We start from the raw sequence: 19,219 nt of genomic DNA on the forward strand, positions 1-19,219 counted from the left end.
CAGGCACAAGGCTACCTGGGGACTATGTTAAGCCAGGGTTCTGGGTTCTACAAGCTACAGTCAATGTTATTGCTGCAGGCTAGGTTACACTTTGAAGGCAAGGATTTGATTGACCCTAACAATTTTCCTTAGGTAGTTGTCCTAGTTACTTTTCTATTGCTGTGAAACATGCCCCAGGCAGCTTATCAAAGAAAGCATTTAATTTGACTTACGTTTTCAGAGTGTTAGAATCCAGGATGGTGGAGTAAAGGAACAGCTGAGAGCACCTCCAAACTTCCCCAAACCTATGGGGATCGGGGATTGGAATTTGGTGGTTTGAGAATGGCTCCTATAGGCTCATTTGAATCCCTAGTTGGTGGAACTGTTTGGGTAGGATCAGGAGGTGTGTCACTGGGGGTAAGTTTCACAATAACATTGTGGATTTTAAGGACGAAGGGAGAAGTCTGTGCTAAGATGGGTTGGTAAGACATGACTGGACAGGTTAGACAGTGTAGCCAAATAATGGATTTTGATTGCTGGACCTTAGAGTTTAGTCTCAGGAATAAGTCAGTGGCCAGATAAGAGAACAGATCTTGGGGCTAGCTTTAGGAATGTAATTTAATGGTTTAGCAAGGGAGAGGAAAGGACAAAATGTCTGCAGTGCTTGGGCCTGTTAGAGCCCTTCATTCTGGCTGGACTAGAAATTGTAGTGTAGCCCAGGCCATCTTTGAATTTACAATGCTCCTCCTTCTTGGTGAAATACTAAGCCTAGCTTTTGTCTGTTTATTTTTGAGACAGCATCCTGATATACAGCCCAGGCTGACTTCAAACTCAGGGTACTCTTGCCCCAGCTTCCCAAGTGCTAGAATTCCAGTTGTGTAGCTGGCCCACCCCAGAAGGACCTAGGCAAGTGGTTTATGTAGGGGGTGCCCCCTCCAGAAAGTGCTGGTAGGGGACAAAACAGAAGGTATCCTGTCATAAGAGGACATTGACACTGTCCAAGACTAACTTCTATATTTAAAAGCCTGATATAGAAATTAAACACATTTGTGCATGTCCGTGGCTCATATTAGATTCTTATAGGAGTTCTTGTCTTGGGAAAAATCTGGAATCCAGGAAACAGTTCAAGGGTTTCACATTATGTTCCCAGGGAAACATCTTGGTTGGTCCAGCAGGATCTGGAACAGTGGAGTAGTCAGCCCTAGCTACCTCTGTCTCTGTCAACCACCTTCACCTCCTGGCAGTTGTGGCTCCTGCCACTAAGGCCCTGCCCAAACTCCCACAGCGGCTGCTTCAAGATCGTACTCTGATGTCCCAGAAGTAGCACCCCCAAGCAGCTCTGGGCCACAGGGAGATTAGGGCAGGTTTTGCCCTCCCTGGCCCAGGCTCCCAGAGGAGGCCTCGGGAGGGTTGAGAGCTAAGGCAGACGTCAGCAGGGCCTGTACCCTCTTGGGAGTTGTCTTCCTCTGGTACTCCCTTCTCCGTGGCTGCAGAGGAATCCATGGGAGAACAGCAGTAAATGAAGGGATGAATGAATGCTGAAGTGACTGGGTAAGTCAATGAGTGGTAAGTGAACGAGTGAATGCATGTACTGTGGGGACTGTCCTCCGTGATTAGATCCTGTTGCTGACTTCTAGGACATCACACAGGGGAACCAGTAGGTTATCCTCTGCTCTCCCACGTGACAGCTCCAGCACCACGGTGTTCCACACAGTAACCATCCCCCTGCTCTGAGCCGTGAGGGGAGGAGGCCGAGCCTTGGGTGGGGCCCTCACACTTTTCTGAGGCAGAAAGATCAGCTGGGACTAGACCCTCAGAAAAATCAGCTGAGAAATTCCTGGGTTGGGGTTTTTGTTGTTTGTTTGTTTGAAACAGGATCTCACCTTGCAGTCGGAGCTGGCATGAAACTCACTACACAGACCAGACTGGCCTCAAATGTGTGGAGATGCTCCTGCCTCCACCTCCCAAGAGCTGGGGTTTCAGGTGTGCCCCACCACACATGGCTACAGATGAGAAATTCTGGAACTAGCCCAGGACAGGCACCAGGGTTCTAGGAAATGGACAGCAGGCGATATCCAAATGTATATGTTTAATGCTTCTGTCAAATCAAACAAACACCCTGTCTCCAGCAGCCGGCTCACTGAGAAGGAAGATGTGGTTGTTGTTGACCAGTTTTCCAGAGTTAAGAAAAATGGGGATTCCAGGATAGAAACACACCAACCGCTTCAAACTCCCTAATGCCAACAGTCCTCTCCCTGAGCATACCCGGACTCACTAAGTATTTTTTGTGTGTGGAGCCTTGCCAGCCACGTTCTCATCTGTCCCACTGTGACCTGGTGAGGTAGGCACTGCCATCCCCATTTTACAGATGAGGTAACTGAGGCACAGAAAAGACAAGTCACCTGCACAAGGTTTCACTGTGAGTGAAAGAAAGGCTGGGGTTTCAAGACTGTAGTCTATTGATGTAGGGCACTCTGATCTGGCCATAGGCTAATGAAAAAAGTGGAGAAAGAAATGAATTCCATGTGGTTGTCTGCCCGGGGGAAAGGCCAGAGCCTGGCAGGCCCTCCTGGGGGACGCTTTGTGCATGTGTGTGATATATGTATGTGTGTACGTGTAGGCCGAAGATTGGCGTGTCTTCTCCATTTGCTCTCTGCCTTACTTTTTTCAGACAGGGCCTCCCCTTGAGTCTGGAGCTCAGCAACTGAGCTCCGCTGAGTGGTCAGTGAGTGCCATTTCCCCTCCTGTCTGTCCACTCAGCACTGGGGTTGCAGGTGAGCATCCCTGCAGCAGGCCTTTTGCATGGCTTCTGGGATCCAAACTCAGGCCCTCATGCTTGTGCACCGGTCATTTAGGCAGCTGAGTCACCTCCCAAGCACCCTTGGCTATTTTTAATTGCTGGCTTTCCCGAGTGCCAATGCAGGAGGACACAATGGATGCCACCACAGCCATCTGCTGATGCTATGACCCAGATTTCTTCCAGAGGGATTTCTTAGTCCCCAGCGTCCACCCACTGGTCTGGGAATGCTTGGGCACGGAGTATGTGTGTGACTTGAGCAGGACCAGTCAGAGCCTCTTGGGAGGTTGTGGTTAGGGACTGTCTTTCTGTTAGACACTGGGAACCCTGTGAGTACAAGCTTGGAGCTGCCTCTCAGCAGTGAGAGGACACGAGGCAAATGTACAGAGAGATGTGAGTCAAGAGGCCTGGGTGCAGCCATACCTGCAGGAAAGGACCAAGGGATTCCTCTTGTTCAAATCGGTTTTCCCTGGGGGGTGGGGAGAGGTGAAGCCTTTCAAGACCCCTCTTGGTCTGTGTTCGTCACTGTCTGGAGGATAAATGTGCAAAGGCCACTAGACAGCTTCTCCCCAAAGCACTTCTAGGGTAAAGCTTTGGTTTGAAGTTAGAAGCTCATTTAAAGATTGCTAACACGGGCTGGGATTGAGTCGTGGTGGTAGGGTGCTTGCCCAGCATGTATGAAGCCCTGGGTTCAGCTCCCAGCACTGCATACAATAAGTGGAGAGGCACACACTGGTGATCCCAAAATTTTAGAGGCAGAAGCAGAAGGACCAGGAGTTCAAGGTCATCCTTAGCCTTACAAGAGTTCAAGGCTGGGATACATGAAACCATGTCCAAAAAAACGAAAACAAAGCAACCACCACAGAAATGGGCCTTGCATGTGGCTCAGTGATTGCCCAGCATGAACAAGGCCTGGGTTTGGACCTCAGCACTGCAATAACAGCAAATAATTAACAACGATAATCAAAATAATAAGGATCACTGAAAACATCACCAATTGCTCTTGGTGATTTGGAGACAACTGGTTTTGGCTATCTCTCTGGAAGATGGACACACACACACACACACACACACACACTGCTGCAGTCCTGTGTTTCATTGCTATTCCTGAAGAACAGAACAAGAATTCTGGCCAGGCTTTCCATCAGTGGAAGGTTCTCCCTTCAAGAATCCATTTCCTACTGCTTCAGATTTGGGGTGGGCCCAGCATGAAGCCCATGCTTGCTCTCCTGACCCCCCCAACCAGAAACTACCCCTTAGCCTAGTGAGCTGTAGAAATGACCCCGACTCTAAGCAAGGCTGACAGAGAAGAGCAATGAGGAGCTTCGGGGCCAGGTTGGGTCTGAGGCTGTACACAGAGCTTCAATCAGGCGCAACCTGGGACAGTGGTGCAGGTCAGTGCTGGTTGGCGGAGGTGGAAACAGTGTGGGCTAAGGAAAACTAGATCTGAATCCTGATTTCTCTATGCTGTGCCTCAAGTTTTGAGCCACGCTGTAGGCAAAACACAAAACACTAAAGAGAGGCTGCAACTAGCGGAAGGTTACCAAACAGTGACCTCACCTTCTGCTAATCCAGGAAATGGAAAGAACAAGTCCTTGGTCTCCAAGAAGACCCACTACACCCTTGGGGTATCTGGGAAAGTGTTATTTATCTTGGTGTTCCTGAGTCAGAGCAACTCCAGGACAGGGACAACCACCTCCACCCCCAGGGGATGCCCAGCATCAGGCTGAGACCGGATCCAACCTGAACTAAGTTCTCCTAGGCTGACCAGGAGTGTCCTGTCACTCAGAGAAGGAGCAGCACCTCAGGAAGAAGAGGCTCTGGAGGGGAACAAGAACAGCTGGAGTCACCCCATCACCCCATCACTGCCAGGGACTAGGCAGAAGCCCTGGGTGGAACTATGTTCCTCGAGTCAAGGTTAAGTGCTCCACAGACTAGAAAGCAGAAATGCAGTCCATGGCAGGCGGTTTCCTGTAGGAAGTGGAGCCCTGTCTCCCCATCACAGCTCCTTGGACAGTGCTCAGCCACAGTTAAGCAACCAGGTGCTGAGGGGACCATCTCCCCAGCTACCCAGTAATCCTTCAGCCCACCTTGCCCTTTCCAGACCATACGGTTGGCCCCAGAAATATTCCTGTAGTCCTGGCTGGCCAATTACTACATTGCATTCTATCCCCAAATCACAGTGATTGGTCCAGATTGGATATATGACCATGCTGGCAATCAAGTGTCCTTCGCACTCCCTGACAACTGTGATTGGCTCAGAATGGACCCTGCAAGCTAAGTGGTCTGGAACCCTGGGAAGGGATGTTCCCTTCTGTACTCTCCTGGGAGATGGAGGAGGGCACCAAACAGTGATGACCCCTTAGTAGAAAAGGCCTCCCTGAGGAAAGAGCAAACCTATTGGAAGCACAGTAATGATGCGACACGGCCCAGTCCCAGTCGGTCCCAGCCCTGGACTCCAGATCCAGGACATAGGAGACGGAGCATCTATGAGGTCTCGGTTTTAGAAAGTCCAAGTATAGTGTCTCTCCTTGTCCCCTGAAGGGCGGTGAAGTAAGGTTCCCTCTGCACACAGGCAGAGCTAGATCTCTGCTGTGCGGTCCCCACACCCCAGCTGCGGCATCGTCGATCCAGCGTGGTCCCAGGTGTCTGGACCGGCTCTTTTCGTCCTGGACACTGCCCAATACCAGATGCACTCGGACTGCCAGCAGGTTCCCAGCCAGTTATCTGGACACCACTGAGCCACTGTGGGACTGGCCAGAGGAGGAGGAGGAGGTGGTGGCACTGAGCTGAGAGAAGCGGCTGGTGCAGGATTCCAGGCTGGACATGGAGCCCCTGGGGAAGAAGCATGTGCGCGCCTTAAGTTATCTCCCAGGCAAAAGCTGGTAACCCTGCAAATGAGGCCCCAGGGCTCCTTCCACGAGACTGCTAGCCACCAGGGACTAACCAATGCAGAGGGGAAAGCCAGCGACGCCATAACAAGCACCGAGGAGCTACCAGCTCCCTGCACCTAGTTCCCAGGGACCAGTCAAGCCTAGGGCAGCCGGAAACTGCGCTGAATAGGATGGAGCAGAAAAACGCACAGACTGGGAATATCTCTGTCCCAGGCTTGTTCTCTCCGGTTTTCTTCAGTCAAAACTGAGTAAGGTAGCACAAGTCTGTAAACCCAGCACTCAAGAGGTAGAGGCGGAGGATTGTGAGTCCCAGGCCAGCCTGGGCTACTGAGATGCACCTTCTGTCCAATTAACCCCACTCTAGAAATCAGAGCAGAGCAGACCGGAAAGACTTTCTAGTTCCTTTTGGTTTTCTGAGGAAGCTTCTTAATATGTAGCCCACACTGAACGCAAACTTGGGATCCTCCTGTCTCAGCCTCTTAAGTGCTACCACATATGCTACATGCGTTCTTTACAAGTGAAATAAAAAGGGATGGGCATAGTTCCATTAGTAAAGTGCCTGCCTGGCATGCATGGAACTCAGGGGTTTGATTCCCAGTATCACATAAAGCCAGGAATGGGCCGGGCGTTGGTGGCGCATGCCTTTAATCCCAGCACTCGGGAGGCAGAGGCAGGCGGATCTCTGTGAGTTCGAGGCCAGCCTGGTTTACAGAGCTAGTTCCAGGACAGCATCCAAAACAATACAGAGAAACCCTGTCTCGAAAAACCAAAAAAAAAAAAAAAAAGAAAGAAAAAAAAGCCAGGAATGGAGGTGCACACATGTGATCCCAGCACTTGGCAGGCCAAAAGATCAGAAGTTCAAGACCTTCTTCAGCCACATAGTGAGCCCAAGGCCAACCTATATTTCATGAGACTCTGACTCAAATCTAATGAAAAATTAAGATTAAATGTGAAAAGGGGGAGGAAACTGAAGACATTGCCTGCCCCACCTCCAGGCTGCCTGCTTCCCTTCTGAGTGCCTATTGTGTGCCAAGTATTATCCCTATTATCCGTGGTTCCCACTTAGCAGCTGGGCTTCCAAAACCTCAGAGCGTTGAAGCGACTTGTCTCCTCAGTTCAAGGCAACTGGGAAGCTCAGTGTGTGTGTGTGTGTGTGTGTGTGTGTGTGTGTGTGTGTGTATGTGGTGGGGGGAGGAGTCTTAATCCGTTCTAGAATATTTTAGAATAGTTGCAAACTGAAGAATTCAGGGTGAAGGGTGGTCCCACCTCTTCCCTCCTGGCCCGGTGCACTGAGGCCCTTGAAGGGAGGTTCTGCTGCTACAAAGAGTGAAGGTTCAGCGCTTGAGCCTGTCTCACGCTAAGGGACTCCTCTGAATTCCTAGAGAGGGCTATTGATGTCCACCCAGGAGAAACGTCCCCAGGCCACCGCATAGTCAGTCAGCAATCACAGAAGCCGCCATGTCTCCAGAGCAGGTGGGAGTTCCAGGTCCCCCCCTACCTAAAGTCTTCAGATGCCAGCACTTCACAATAGTACAACAGCTTGCTCTTGGGGCCAGGGCTGTGCAGAGCTGTCAGGACGTCACCCACGCCTGGGAGGCTGCAGGCCACACTCTCAGAGGGACTGTGAATCTGCCACTGGAGCAGGTAGATGCCAGGCAACTGAGTCACATGGGAACCCTGAAACACAGAACCCACAGTGAGACCAGGTCCTCCAGGGGGAAGAGATGGAGAGATGGGTTCCCCTGGGAACAAGATGGGGAGTTGAGTCCCTTTGGGAACAGTTTGGAGAGCTGCATCCCACTGTGGATGATACAGGGCATGGGCCTTTCTGATGCTATGTGGGACTGGGTCCTCCTGAGGACAAAATGGGGCACTGGGTTCTCCTGGAGACAGGATGGGAGGTTGACCCTTCGTGGATTTCCTGTAAACAGGCTTGGGAAAGGAGTCTCTTTCTATTTGGTCTTTTCCAATATCCCAGGAAATCCTTTATAAGTGTTTGTTTTCCAACACCTCCTTGTGGTGACTGCCATACCCAGGAACCAGAGCTTCCTGCTAATGTTGGGGAGTAGACACTAGGGTGTGGTGATGTAGGACAGCAGATGGATTTGTGGGATGCTGTCTCCGTTGATGAGGTGAGGTCTGCAATCAAAAGGGTTCTGAGAATGTGTTAGGGAGGATGTGTGGCTGGGAGGGAGGGGGAAGTGGAAAGGTTAGAGGGGGCAGCTCTGAGGAAACACTGTGGGGGTGTTCAGTGGGACGGTGGGAAGCTGGTTGTGACCCGCAAGAGTCATTTGTTCCACGGAACCTTTGGTAAGGTCTGTGATGCTCATGGAGTCAGAGGACTCTCACTGTGTGTGTGTGTGTGTGTCTGTGTCTGTGTGCATATGTGTGCATGTGTGTGTTTATGTGTAAATGTATATATGTGTGTATGAAAATATGTGTATGTACATGTATATGATTGAGAAAGAGTGAGAGTGAGAGAGAGAGAGAGAGAGAGAGAGAGAGAGAGAGAGAGAGAGAGAGAGAGAGAATGTGCAAGGGTATAACATTCCACTGGTAACACTGGCCTCGTGGGGAAATTGGGACAATGGGACAAGCAAGGTAGCTTACAGCCCAGTTACACATCCATGTTCTGGCCCTAGACCCATGGATTCTCAGCTACCATGCAAATCTTTGTACCAGAGTCATAGGGAGCAGAGATGTGGACTCCCAGCCCTACATTCGGAACTTCACAGTGGGGTGCTTGGGGGAATTCTGAGGTCCTGGGGTGCTGGATCTGGCTGCTGACATCAGGGCCTCATCACTTGCCGTCCCGTGCAGACTTCCTCAGGCTCCACAACTCACCCCAACCCCAGGACATCTCCAGCTTCTTTCTCCAGCTTGGTTCTCCCATCCCTTCCACCTGGGACATCACCTCTGCCTCTCCCAGCCCGGCCACCCTGAAGGCCCTCTCCTTTAATTAACTCATATGGGGAAGTGGGACTTGGGGTCCCAAAGCCCCATCCTCCACCCCCCATGAGGTGATGACAAGGGCTGAACAGTGTCCCCCTCCAAATCCATGTCCACCGAGAACCTTAGAGAGATAACCTTATTTGGATACCTCTCCCATTTTCCAGCTAAGGATTTAGGGTCAATCCTAAACATAACTAATGCTATCCTGACAGGAGAAAGTGAGGGGACTTGAGGCACAAAACAAAGACATGGAGGACAGAGCCATAGGAGGCAAGGATGGGGACTGCAGTTATGTGTCCACAAGCCGGGGCAAGAAAGAACCCTTCCTCGAGCTTTTAGGGAACCCCTGCAGGCTCCTTGACTCTAGACCTGTAGCCTCCTGAATTTGGAGACAAGAAATTTTGTTTGATTTAAATGTCACCAGAGGTGGTCATTTGGGGCCCCACGAGCATGTATGTGCTTGTGCATGAGTGTGTAAGTGCATGTCCACGCCTGGCTTTTTCTCCACCTGGGTTCAGAGGACCAAACCCAGGTCTTTGTGTTTACAAGACAGACAAGCACTTTACTGACTGTGCTATGGCCCTGCCTCACTTAGGCCATTTAGGCCCTTTAATGATTTCTTTTCCTCCTGGAGACACTGAAGCTCCAAAACCTCCCCAGAACTCCCGCTGACTCTTAGCTTAGCACCCCATCCTCCCTCCATGTTGCCTTCTGGAGTGGAGGGGGAACCTCCTATTACACAGACACTGTGGGCCTCTCTCCCCAATCACCCCGCAGAGTCCCAGAGACTGGGAGCCCATCCTCTTTGTCCACAGCTGTTTCCCCCAGAGACCTGGCCGAAGGGATGCTTGACACCCCATGCTGAGTTAGTAACCAAAGTCCACACCTACACACCTGAATGCTCTGGCCTTCTCGGCAGATGAGGGGTGCCTCTACACGGCTGTAATCTGCCCCGAGGACCCAGTTCTTGTCAATCAGCTGCCCGCTGGTTCTAGCCCCAGGCTCCTGGAGACCTAGCTTGGGTGCCTGCTTTACATGGTACAAACTGAACACCACGTCTCCTCGAAGGATGTCAAAGTCCCAGGTGATGACGGACTCTCCTTCTGGAATCTCCATGGCAACCTGCATAAGGGGAGCAGAGGTGGAGGAGTCCCAAGGTCAGGGCGTTCTTCTCTGGTCATCTATTGATCTCCTGTGGTCAGGATGAGCTGCTAAGACTACCCCACTATCCCCTCCTCCAAGAAGCCCGCCTCTCTGAAAGGCCCAGTCACTTGGGGCAAACTGCAGGTGCTGGGTGTGTAAGGACACCTAGGGATTCTGCACCCATCCCATGTCCCAGAGCTTCTTGTTGGATAGAGCTGAAGCTGAGTGACTGGAATCACCCCACACCCAATCTGAAGGAACATGATCCAAGACACCACCCCACCCATGCCCTCTCAAACCAGGTGGCCCCAAGTAGCACCTCATGGGGAGTTCCGTGGAACACACTAGCCGCATGGTAGGTCTCACTCCACTGCCGAAGCTGGTCAGCCTGCTCCTGCTCCTCTTCAGTCAGATACAGGGACTTGGGGACCAGGCCTCCTTCTGGAACATTACACTGAGGGGAAGTTTCAAACACAAAAGGTTGGCATGTCAGGGTTGCCTCATTATGTGCCCTGTGAGCCCTGAAACCGCATAGACAAGTGACCCCTATTGAGCTGGGCAGTGGTTCCTGTGACACCACCCTCTGAAGCCCTCAGAACCGATAGCAGGGTAAGATACACGCTTCTCGTTTAATGAAAGAGGGAAAAAATGGGGCCTTGGAAGAGGCCAGGCTGCTTTCCCAAGATCACACAAAAGAACATGGCTGACTGGGCACCAAACTATGTTTGGGTCAAGTGTGATGGTACATGTCTATAACCCCAGCATTCAGGAAGTTGAGGAAGGGGGACCCCAAGTTCTGGGCCAGCCTGGGCTAAACAGTGAGACCCTTCTTAAAAGCAAAACAAACAGGGCCTGGTGAGATGGCTAAGAGCACCTGTCAACAAGTCTGAACCTGAGTTCTATCCTCAGAACCCACATGTTGGAGGGAGAGACTGATTCCTGCAGGCCTTTTTCTAACCTCCATATTATGCACGATGTGGTATTTGCACACACACACACACACACACACACACACACACACACACACACACACGAAGATACAGAGACACAGAGAGAGAGACAGAGAGAGAAGATCCCTGAACTCCTAGCCCTTTCCATGGTGTCTGACTAGGTATGGTTCCCTCTTCTGCAATACACTCAAAGTGGGGGCAGCATCTTCCCTTCAGCAATGGGAACTGACCAGTACCGGGCCTGTCTAGTTCTTTAGATGTCTCCCAGGCAAAGGTGCCCGGGGTGGCCAAGCCTCAGATCCCAAGCATCGACACACAACAATTTTGAAAACAAAAGGGAAGGGAGGGCAACAGGACCTAGTCCTTGCCAACTGTTCTTCAGTAAGTCCCCGAGAGAGCTGTAGGCCTGTCACCCAAGAAGAAACCATACATCTGTATCACAAGAGCAGAGCACAGTCAGGCCAGACAGAGTTCCTAAGGAAACCATTTTACTGACAAGTGGCTTGCTGCCTGGTGTCTGTACTGGGGGACTGACAGGTGTACCCACAGATAGTCATGGGAATGAGAACAAGATCAGGCTTGCCCTCCTGGGTGGTGTAAGAGAGTCTGAATACCGCATTCCCTGTGCATCCTAGGTCGAGTGGCCATGGGGTGGGCCTGGCTCATTTACTACCTCTTAAAAAGATATGTTTATTTAGTATGTGTGTGTGTGTGTGAATTAATAATGCACACATCACACATGTGGGAGAAGGCCAAAAGAGGGTATTGGGTATTGGGGATCTCCCATCACACTGTCTACTCCTATGAGACAGGGTCTCTCCCTGAACCTAGGGCTCAATTCTCTCAGTAAGGCTAGAAGCCAGCAAGCCACCTCTGTCCTTGGGCCTCCTGTCTGCCTGCCCTGCATTTGTAACATTTGTGAATTCCTGCATTACTACATGAGTAATGGAATCCAAATACCAGTCCTTGTAATTGCATAGCAACTACTCAATTTTTGAACATTTATTTTATGTGTATGGGTCTTTTGCCGCATGTTTGTTTATGTACCACATGTAGGGGGTACCTATGGAGTTCAGGAGAGGGCACTGGATCTCCTGGGACTGGAGTTATAGCTGGATGTGAGCCCTCATGTGGGTGCTGGGAATCAAATCCAGGTCCTGTGGAAAAGCCACCAGTACCCTTAGCTGCTGGACCGTCTCTTCAGCTCAACAAGTACTCCTAAATGCTGCACCACCTCTCCAGCCCTCGCTGCCTTTGAAAGAACCAAAGGAAAGCCCCACCTCGAGAGATGTCACCTCTCTAGGGAAGTTTCTACAACCAGCCCTGTCCCCACTTGAGAGTAAGGGGGATCCCTAAGGTGAGAGTAAGGGGGATCCCTAAGGTGAGAGTAAGGGGGACCCCCTAAGGTGAGAGTAAAGGGGATCCCTAAGGTGAGAGTAAGGGGGATCCCTAAGGTGAGAGTAAGGGGGATGCCCTACGGTGAGAGTAAAGGGGTCCCCTAAGGTGAGAGTAAGGGGGATCCCTAAGATGAGAGTAAGGGGGATGCCCTACGGTGAGAGTAAAGGGGTCCCCTAAGGTGAGAGTAAAGGGGATCCCTAAGGTGAAGTAAAGGGGATCCCTAAGGTGAGAGTAAGGGGGATCCCTAAGGTGAGAGTAAGGGGGATGCCCTACGGTGAGAGTAAAGGGGTCCCCTAAGGTGAGAGTAAAGGGGATCCCTAAGGTGAGAGTAAAGGGGATCCCTAAGGTGAGAGTAAGGGGGATCCCTAAGGTGAGAGTAAGGGGGATCCCTAAGGTGAGAGTAAGGGGACCCCCTAAGGTGAGAGTAAGGGGGATCCCTAAGGTGAAGTAAGGGGGATCCCTAAGGTGAGAGTAAAGGGGATCCCTAAGGTGAGAGTAAGGGGACCCCCTAAGGTGAGAGTAAGGGGGATCCCTAAGGTGAAGTAAGGGGGATCCCTAAGGTGAAGTAAGGGGGATCCCTAAGGTGAGAGTAAAGGGGATCCCTAAGGTGAGAGTAAGGGGGACCCCTAAGGTGAGAGTAAGGGGGATCCCTAAGGTGAGAGTAAGGGGGATCCCTAAGGTGAGAGTAAGGGGGATGCCCTACGGTGAGAGTAAAGGGGTCCCCTAAGGTGAGAGTAAGGGGGATCCCTAAGGTGAGAGTAAGGGGGATCCCTAAGGTGAAGTAAGGGGGATCCCTAAGGTGAGAGTAAGGGGGATCCCTAAGGTGAGAGTAAGGGGAACCCCCTAAGGTGAGAGTAAGGGGACCCCCTAAGGTGAGAGTAAGGGGGATCCCTAAGGTGAAGTAAGGGGGATCCCTAAGGTGAGAGTAAAGGGGATCCCTAAGGTGAGAGTAAGGGGGATCCCTAAGGTGAGAGTAAAGGGGATCCCTAAGGTGAGAGTAAGGGGACCCCCTAAGGTGAGAGTAAGGGGGATCCCTAAGGTGAAGTAAGGGGGATCCCTAAGGTGAGAGTAAAGGGGATCCCTAAGGTGAGAGTAAGGGGACCCCTAAGGTGAGAGTAAGGGGGATCCCTAAGGTGAAGTAAGGGGGATCCCTAAGGTGAAGTAAGGGGGATCCCTAAGGTGAGAGTAAAGGGGATCCCTAAGGTGAGAGTAAGGGGGACCCCCTAAGGTGAGAGTAAGGGGGATCCCTAAGGTGAGAGTAAGGGGGATCCCTAAGGTGAGAGTAAGGGGGATCCCTAAGGTGAGAGTAAGGGGGATGTCCTACGGTGAGAGTAAAGGGGTCCCCTAAGGTGAGAGTAAAGGGGATCCCTAAGGTGAGAGTAAGGGGGATCCCTAAGGTGAAGTAAGGGGGATCCCTAAGGTGAGAGTAAGGGGGATCCCTAAGGTGAGAGTAAGGGGAACCCCCTAAGGTGAGAGTAAGGGGAACCCCCTAAGGTGAGAGTAAGGGGACACCCTAAGGTGAGAGTAAGGGGGATCCCTAAGGTGAAGTAAGGGGGATCCCTAAGGTGAGAGTAAGGGGGACCCCCTAAGGTGAGAGTAAGGGGGATGCCCTACGGTGAGAGTAAAGGGGATCCCTAAGGTGAAGTAAGGGGGGTCCCTAAGGTGAGAGTAAGGGGGTCCCCTAAGGTGAGAGTAAGGGGGGCCCCCTAAGGTGCTCTCCATCAGCTTCCTGACCCCAGGAGTGTGGGTTCCCAGGACCAGCAGGCAGACTCACCACACTCTCTCCTCCCAGGAAGTCAGGGATCACAGCCTTGTCCAGGTAGTCCACCAGGCCACCAGGGCCCTGGTAATTACTGCCACTGTAGATGAGGAACTTCCTCCTGGTGTTCTCATTGATGAAGGGGCTGACCTGGGGGCAGGGCAAGGTCCAGTTATAGAGCAGAGAATCGGAATCAGGGCTTTAGTGGCTGGTTTTATTTCATTTTGTTTGTGTTTGATTGTGTTTATTTATTTTTATTTTATTTTATTTGGTTTTTCGAGACAGGGTTTCTCTGTGGCTTTGGAGGCTGTCCTGGAACTCACTTGGTAGTCCAGGCTGGTCTCGAACTCACGTTTTTTTTTTCTTTGTTTTGAGAAGGGTTTCACACTGTGTCTCTTCCTGCCTCAGCCTCTTGGCTGCTGGGACTACAGGCATGCACCACGACCTAGCTCAGAATCGATCTTTTTAAAAACATTTTTCTCCAGGTGTTGGTGGTGCACTCCTTCCATCCCAGCACTTAGGAGGCAGGGGCAGGTGGATCTCTGTGAGTTCCAGACCAGCCTGGGCTACAAAACAAATGCCAGGATAGGTTCCAAACCCTGTCTCGAAAAACAAACAAACAAACAAAAAAACAAATGTATTTTATATGTCCTTATTTATTCTGGGGTGGGCAGCTTTTGGGTGTTCTATCTCTCCTCTGGAGTATGTTCCAGGGATTGAAATGGGGTGGTCAGGGTTGGCCACAAGCCTTCTTCCCTGCTGAGCCCTGTCACCTGCCCCAACTTGATCCCAAGCACAGCATAAACTAGGCATGGTGGTACATGTCCATAATCTCAACACTCTTGATGCTAGAAGCAGGATTAGAAGGTCAAGGTTATCCTTGGGTGAGTAGTGAATTTAGGCTACCTTAGGCTAAATAAAATCCTCACTTTAAAAAGGAAAACATACCAAGACTACAAAAGTCAAGCCTGTGTGTGTTTATACAACTCCTTTTGGAGTTGAACAAGATAGAAAACTCAAAGGAAATCATATCAACTTAAAATATAGCCATTTTAGAACTGGAGAGATGGCTCAGCGATTAAGAGTACTGGCTGCTGTAACAGAGAACCCAGGCTCAATTCCCAGCACCCACATGCAAGTTCACAACTGTCTGTAGCTCCAGTTCCAGGGGATCCGACACCCTCACACAGACATACATGCAGGCAAAACACCAATGCATATAAAATAAATCATTACAAATTATATATGTGTATGCATATACCTATTTTGTGTCAAAAAAAAGCACTATTAAGTGAAAAAGATATCCTGGTGACAAATATATTAATCTAAGCTTGCAATCATCGGGAAGTTTTATCTGCTGAATCCTGCTACCAGCCCTGACTTGATTTTTTTTTTTTTTTGAGACAGAGTCTCACTATGTAGACCTGGCTGTCCTTAAACTCAATATATAGATCTGACTGGCCTAGAACTCACAGAAATGCTCCTGCCTCTGCCTCCTGAGTGGACATGACTCAGTCAGTGAAGTGCTTGTCACACAAGCACAAGGAACTGAATTTGGATCTCCAGACCACACATGTAAAAGAAAAAAGCGGGGTTGGGGTGAGCAGTGTCTGGTGAATCCCTGGGACTCTCTGGCCAACTAACATAGCCTAATAGTGAGCTCCGGGTTCAGTGAGAGACCCTGTCTCAAAAACTAAGGTGGAGAGCCCTGACGAAGGACACCCAAGGCTGACCTCTGACTACCACACGAATGTACATATGTGCACTTGCACCTGACATACATGTGCACCCACGTGAATACACACCTACGCACAAAGGCATAAAGTAAAAAGTGCAGGCTTCACAGACTTTTGTTACCTTCATCATGTCATAAACCCCCTACCATAATCCAGTCACATTTCCACCTCCTGGAGGACCCTGACTACTTTGGATCTGCCTCATTTCTGCGAAATCTGTGCGTTCAGGATCACTCAGGTGGAGGAGTCACCCGCTGTGTGGCCCCACCCTGGCTCACCAGCGTCCACAGCACCGGGAATACGCGGGGCGCGCGCACGATGAGCAATCGGCCCAGGGTCTCGGGGTAATTGTCCTCCACCACCTCGATCATCCGCAGCAGGGCCTTCACTCCCGGCCGCCACAGATGCCGCATGTTGAGGCCCTCCAGGTCCAGTAGGCAGGTCCAGGAGCTGTGACAGACACAGGAGCTCGGGCTCTACCTGGTTCTGCCACCTCCCAGGGCCTCCAGCACTGCCCCCACGCCCCCCCCCAAGGCACCTGGGATGGAGAAAAGGGCTCAAGAAGGCAGAGCTGGGAACAGGGACACAGGACACTTTCACAGTCCCTGTAGGTTACTCAGCCCAGGAATGGAAATGTGCGGGAGGAAGAGGGAGACAATGGGTCGCTAGAGGGGACAGGTAGCTTAGGAGCTGAAGAAGGCTGGCCTTAGGAAGCGATGGGGAGGAGCTATGGAGCTGAGGGTGGAGCCCGTCAGGAACAGCTCAGCCAGAGTCCCAGTTTCTCCACCAGCAAAACCCGGGGGCAGAAAGGGGCCCTGCCTCACCAGATCATTGTAAGAACTAGGAGACAGCATTGTCCCACTGCGCCTAGCTAGCCGGCTACCTGGCCACGCACGTGCGCAGTCAGTGTTAGCTAGCCTGCTTTAGGCGTTTCTGCCCCCAACTCGGGTCCTTGCCTGATTGGACGGCCAAACTGTCTCGTGTTCCCTTCGCATCTCTTCTGTCCTTCCTCGTTGACGGAAAGAACCTGGAAGGCAGGCAAGGTACTGACAAGAGTTGACTACGCGGCTTCGCCCACAGGCCCCTGACGTCAGCAAAGGACCACTCACGTGCTGCAGCAGCGCCTCCTCGCCCACTGCCTTCATCAGGCCTTTGGTGTCCATCTGGCCCAGGCGCAGGATGTAGAGTGGGCGACCATCTTTGCGGGTGGGTGGAGCCCAGCAAAGAGAAGAGAGATCTTTTAGGGGAGTGTTGACAACATGCACCAGTCAAAACTATACACAAGAGCTTAACTCGCCCCTTAGGAGCAGAGGTCATGCTGAGGGTTTACCAAGGGACCCAGCACGCTTACTGTGCCTGCTTCGGACAGCAACTGCCACCTCTTAGGAAAACGGAACACAATGACACATTCAAAAATGGAGCAGGGAGCCTGAGTCAGATGTGGGGGACACCTGCTCCATCCCAACACCTTTTCTGCCTGAAATTGAACTCAGTAGTTTCCTTGTGTTTTGTTTTGTTTTGTTTTTAGGGATGGGAAGATTGCTTAGTCCAGTGCCCAGGTCCCATGTCTTTTTGTTTGGTTTGTTTTTAAGCCAGGCAGAGCCACGAACAGTGATGCATATGAGCATACCTTTAGTGCCAGCAGGAGGCAGAGACAGGTGGGTCTGTAAGTTTGAGGGCAGCTTGGTAGTGTGTAGCTGTAATACCAGTGCTGGGGAGTCAGAGACAGAAGGGTCCCTGGGGCTTCTGGCCGTCCAGCCTGCTGTCGTGTAACCACTGAGCTCCAGGTCCAGCGAGCCACCCACACCAAACACTGACGCTGTCTTCTTGTCTCCACCCTCACACACGACTGTGCGAGAGCTGTGCTCTGGGAAGCTACCTGAACCCGGAACTGGGGAATGCCAACCACGACTTCTGGGGATTCGGAGTTAGGTCCCTTTGAGAGTCTTGTCACATTTTTGTCTCCTTGTCACCAGATAGCCTTGCCTCCTGCATTCCTATCTAAGCACATTATAATACAGACTGTGGATTCACTGAACTTGACCTCAAAGCCGGGAGGCCCGTAACTTACTGAGCACAGTGTCTTCTATAGGAGGGCCCGACGCAAGAGCCACTGCTCCAGTCCTGCGCTCTAACTGTCACTTTTGCTTGTCTGTCCCTCTTGTAGTACCAAAGTTGGGAGCCAGGGCCTCATACAGGCAGGTGCCCATCCACTAAGTCATGTCTCCAGCTCAGTCTTCACTTTATGTTTTCAAATAGGGTCTCACTAAGTTCCCAGGCCAGCCTTGAACTCGTTCTGCAGCCGACACATGCTTTAAACTTGCAATCCTCCTGCCTCAGCTGCTGAAGTAGCTGGGATGTTAGCCCTGAACTACTAGGCAAACAGTACTGGCCATTTCAAACAGCAACATAGCCAACAAAAAAAAGTTTCAAAAATTGAGAGGTAGAGAGATGGCTTAAGCAGTTTAAAAAAGCACACTGTTCTTTCTGAGGTCCAGAGTTCGGGTGCCAGCACCCACAGCAGGCAGCCACAGCTGCCTGTAACCCCAATTCCAAGGGATTCTGGCTTCTGTGGACACACACACACACACACACACACACACACAGAGACAGAGAGACAGAGACAGAGACAGAGAGACAGAGAGACATAGAGCATTCAAACACACACAAAAAGAAATCTTTCCAAAACACAAAAATGTCACAAATAAGGCACAGGAAAAGGACACTTGTTTAGGATGACGCAGATACAAGAAGATACATGGACTGATAAGATGTCTCAGTGGTTGGGAGCACTGGCTGCTTTTCCAGAGGACCGAGGGTTCAATCCCAACAGCCACCCACAAAGCAGCTCACAACTGTCTGTGGTGCCAGTTCCAGGGGATTCAATATCTTCTTTAGGTACACATGTGCTGCACAGACATACAGACAGGCAAAATATCCATCCATATAAAATAAGAAAAAAAGAAGGCCCAGCATGGGCTTGGCCAACCTCAATAGAGATACTATGTGCTAGATGACTCGTGTGTGTGTGTGTGTGTGTGTGTGTGTGTGTGTGTGTGTGTGTGTGTGCGTGTGTGTGTGGCGTGTGTGTGTGTGTGTGTGTGTGTGTGTGTGTGTTATGTGTGTAGAGGCCAGAGGTCAACATCAGATATCAGATGTCATCCTCTATATCTTTTAATCAATTTCTTTATTTGTCTATTTATTCTCTCCACCATGACTTTTTGTTTTTCTTTCTTTTCTTTTTTTTCTCCCTAAGACAGGGTTTCTCTGTGTAGCCCTGGCTATCCTGGAACTACCTCTTGCAGTCCAGGCTGGCCTCGAGATCAGAGATCCTCCAGCCTCTGCTTCCTGAGTGCTAGGATTAAAGGTGTGTGTAATCACCACTCAGTGTCCATCATATTTTTATGTGACAGGATCTCTTGTTAAACCTAGAGCTCACCAATTTGCCTAAATTGGCCAGTGAGCCTCAGATAGCCCCTGTCTCCACATCGCAGACTACAAACATGCAACTGCACCTGGCTCTCCAGTGAGTGCTGGGGATTGAACTCAGGGCCCCTTCTTGCACAGCCAGCACTTTACTGACTGAGCCATGCCCCAAGCCCCTCAGAGCA

At 51.0% G+C, this 19,219-nt stretch overlaps 1 protein-coding gene across 2 annotated transcripts in view; it reads right to left on the bottom strand.

Annotated features, from left to right (window-relative positions):
- Positions 1-2,053: 2,053 nt before the first annotated feature.
- The window catches only part of Sec14l5 (SEC14 like lipid binding 5), a 42,016-nt gene continuing 24,850 nt past the window's right edge, over positions 2,054-19,219 (bottom strand). For both annotated transcript variants that reach the window (XM_040748121.1, XM_013121732.3), the window contains exons 9-16: positions 16,718-16,806; positions 16,565-16,635; positions 15,887-16,058; positions 13,888-14,022; positions 10,085-10,219; positions 9,517-9,744; positions 7,169-7,347; positions 2,054-5,611 (exon numbers count right to left, since the gene is read on the bottom strand). In XM_040748121.1, coding sequence (XP_040604055.1) covers positions 5,500-5,611; positions 7,169-7,347; positions 9,517-9,744; positions 10,085-10,219; positions 13,888-14,022; positions 15,887-16,058; positions 16,565-16,635; positions 16,718-16,806 — 1,121 coding nt within the window. In that variant the 3' untranslated portion in view covers positions 2,054-5,499. The remainder of the gene's footprint in view (positions 5,612-7,168; positions 7,348-9,516; positions 9,745-10,084; positions 10,220-13,887; positions 14,023-15,886; positions 16,059-16,564; positions 16,636-16,717; positions 16,807-19,219) is intronic.

Source organism: Mesocricetus auratus, unplaced genomic scaffold (assembly GCF_017639785.1).
Source record: "Mesocricetus auratus isolate SY011 unplaced genomic scaffold, BCM_Maur_2.0 Super-Scaffold_100007, whole genome shotgun sequence".
In the NCBI taxonomy this organism is placed as follows: Eukaryota; Metazoa; Chordata; class Mammalia; order Rodentia; family Cricetidae; genus Mesocricetus; species Mesocricetus auratus.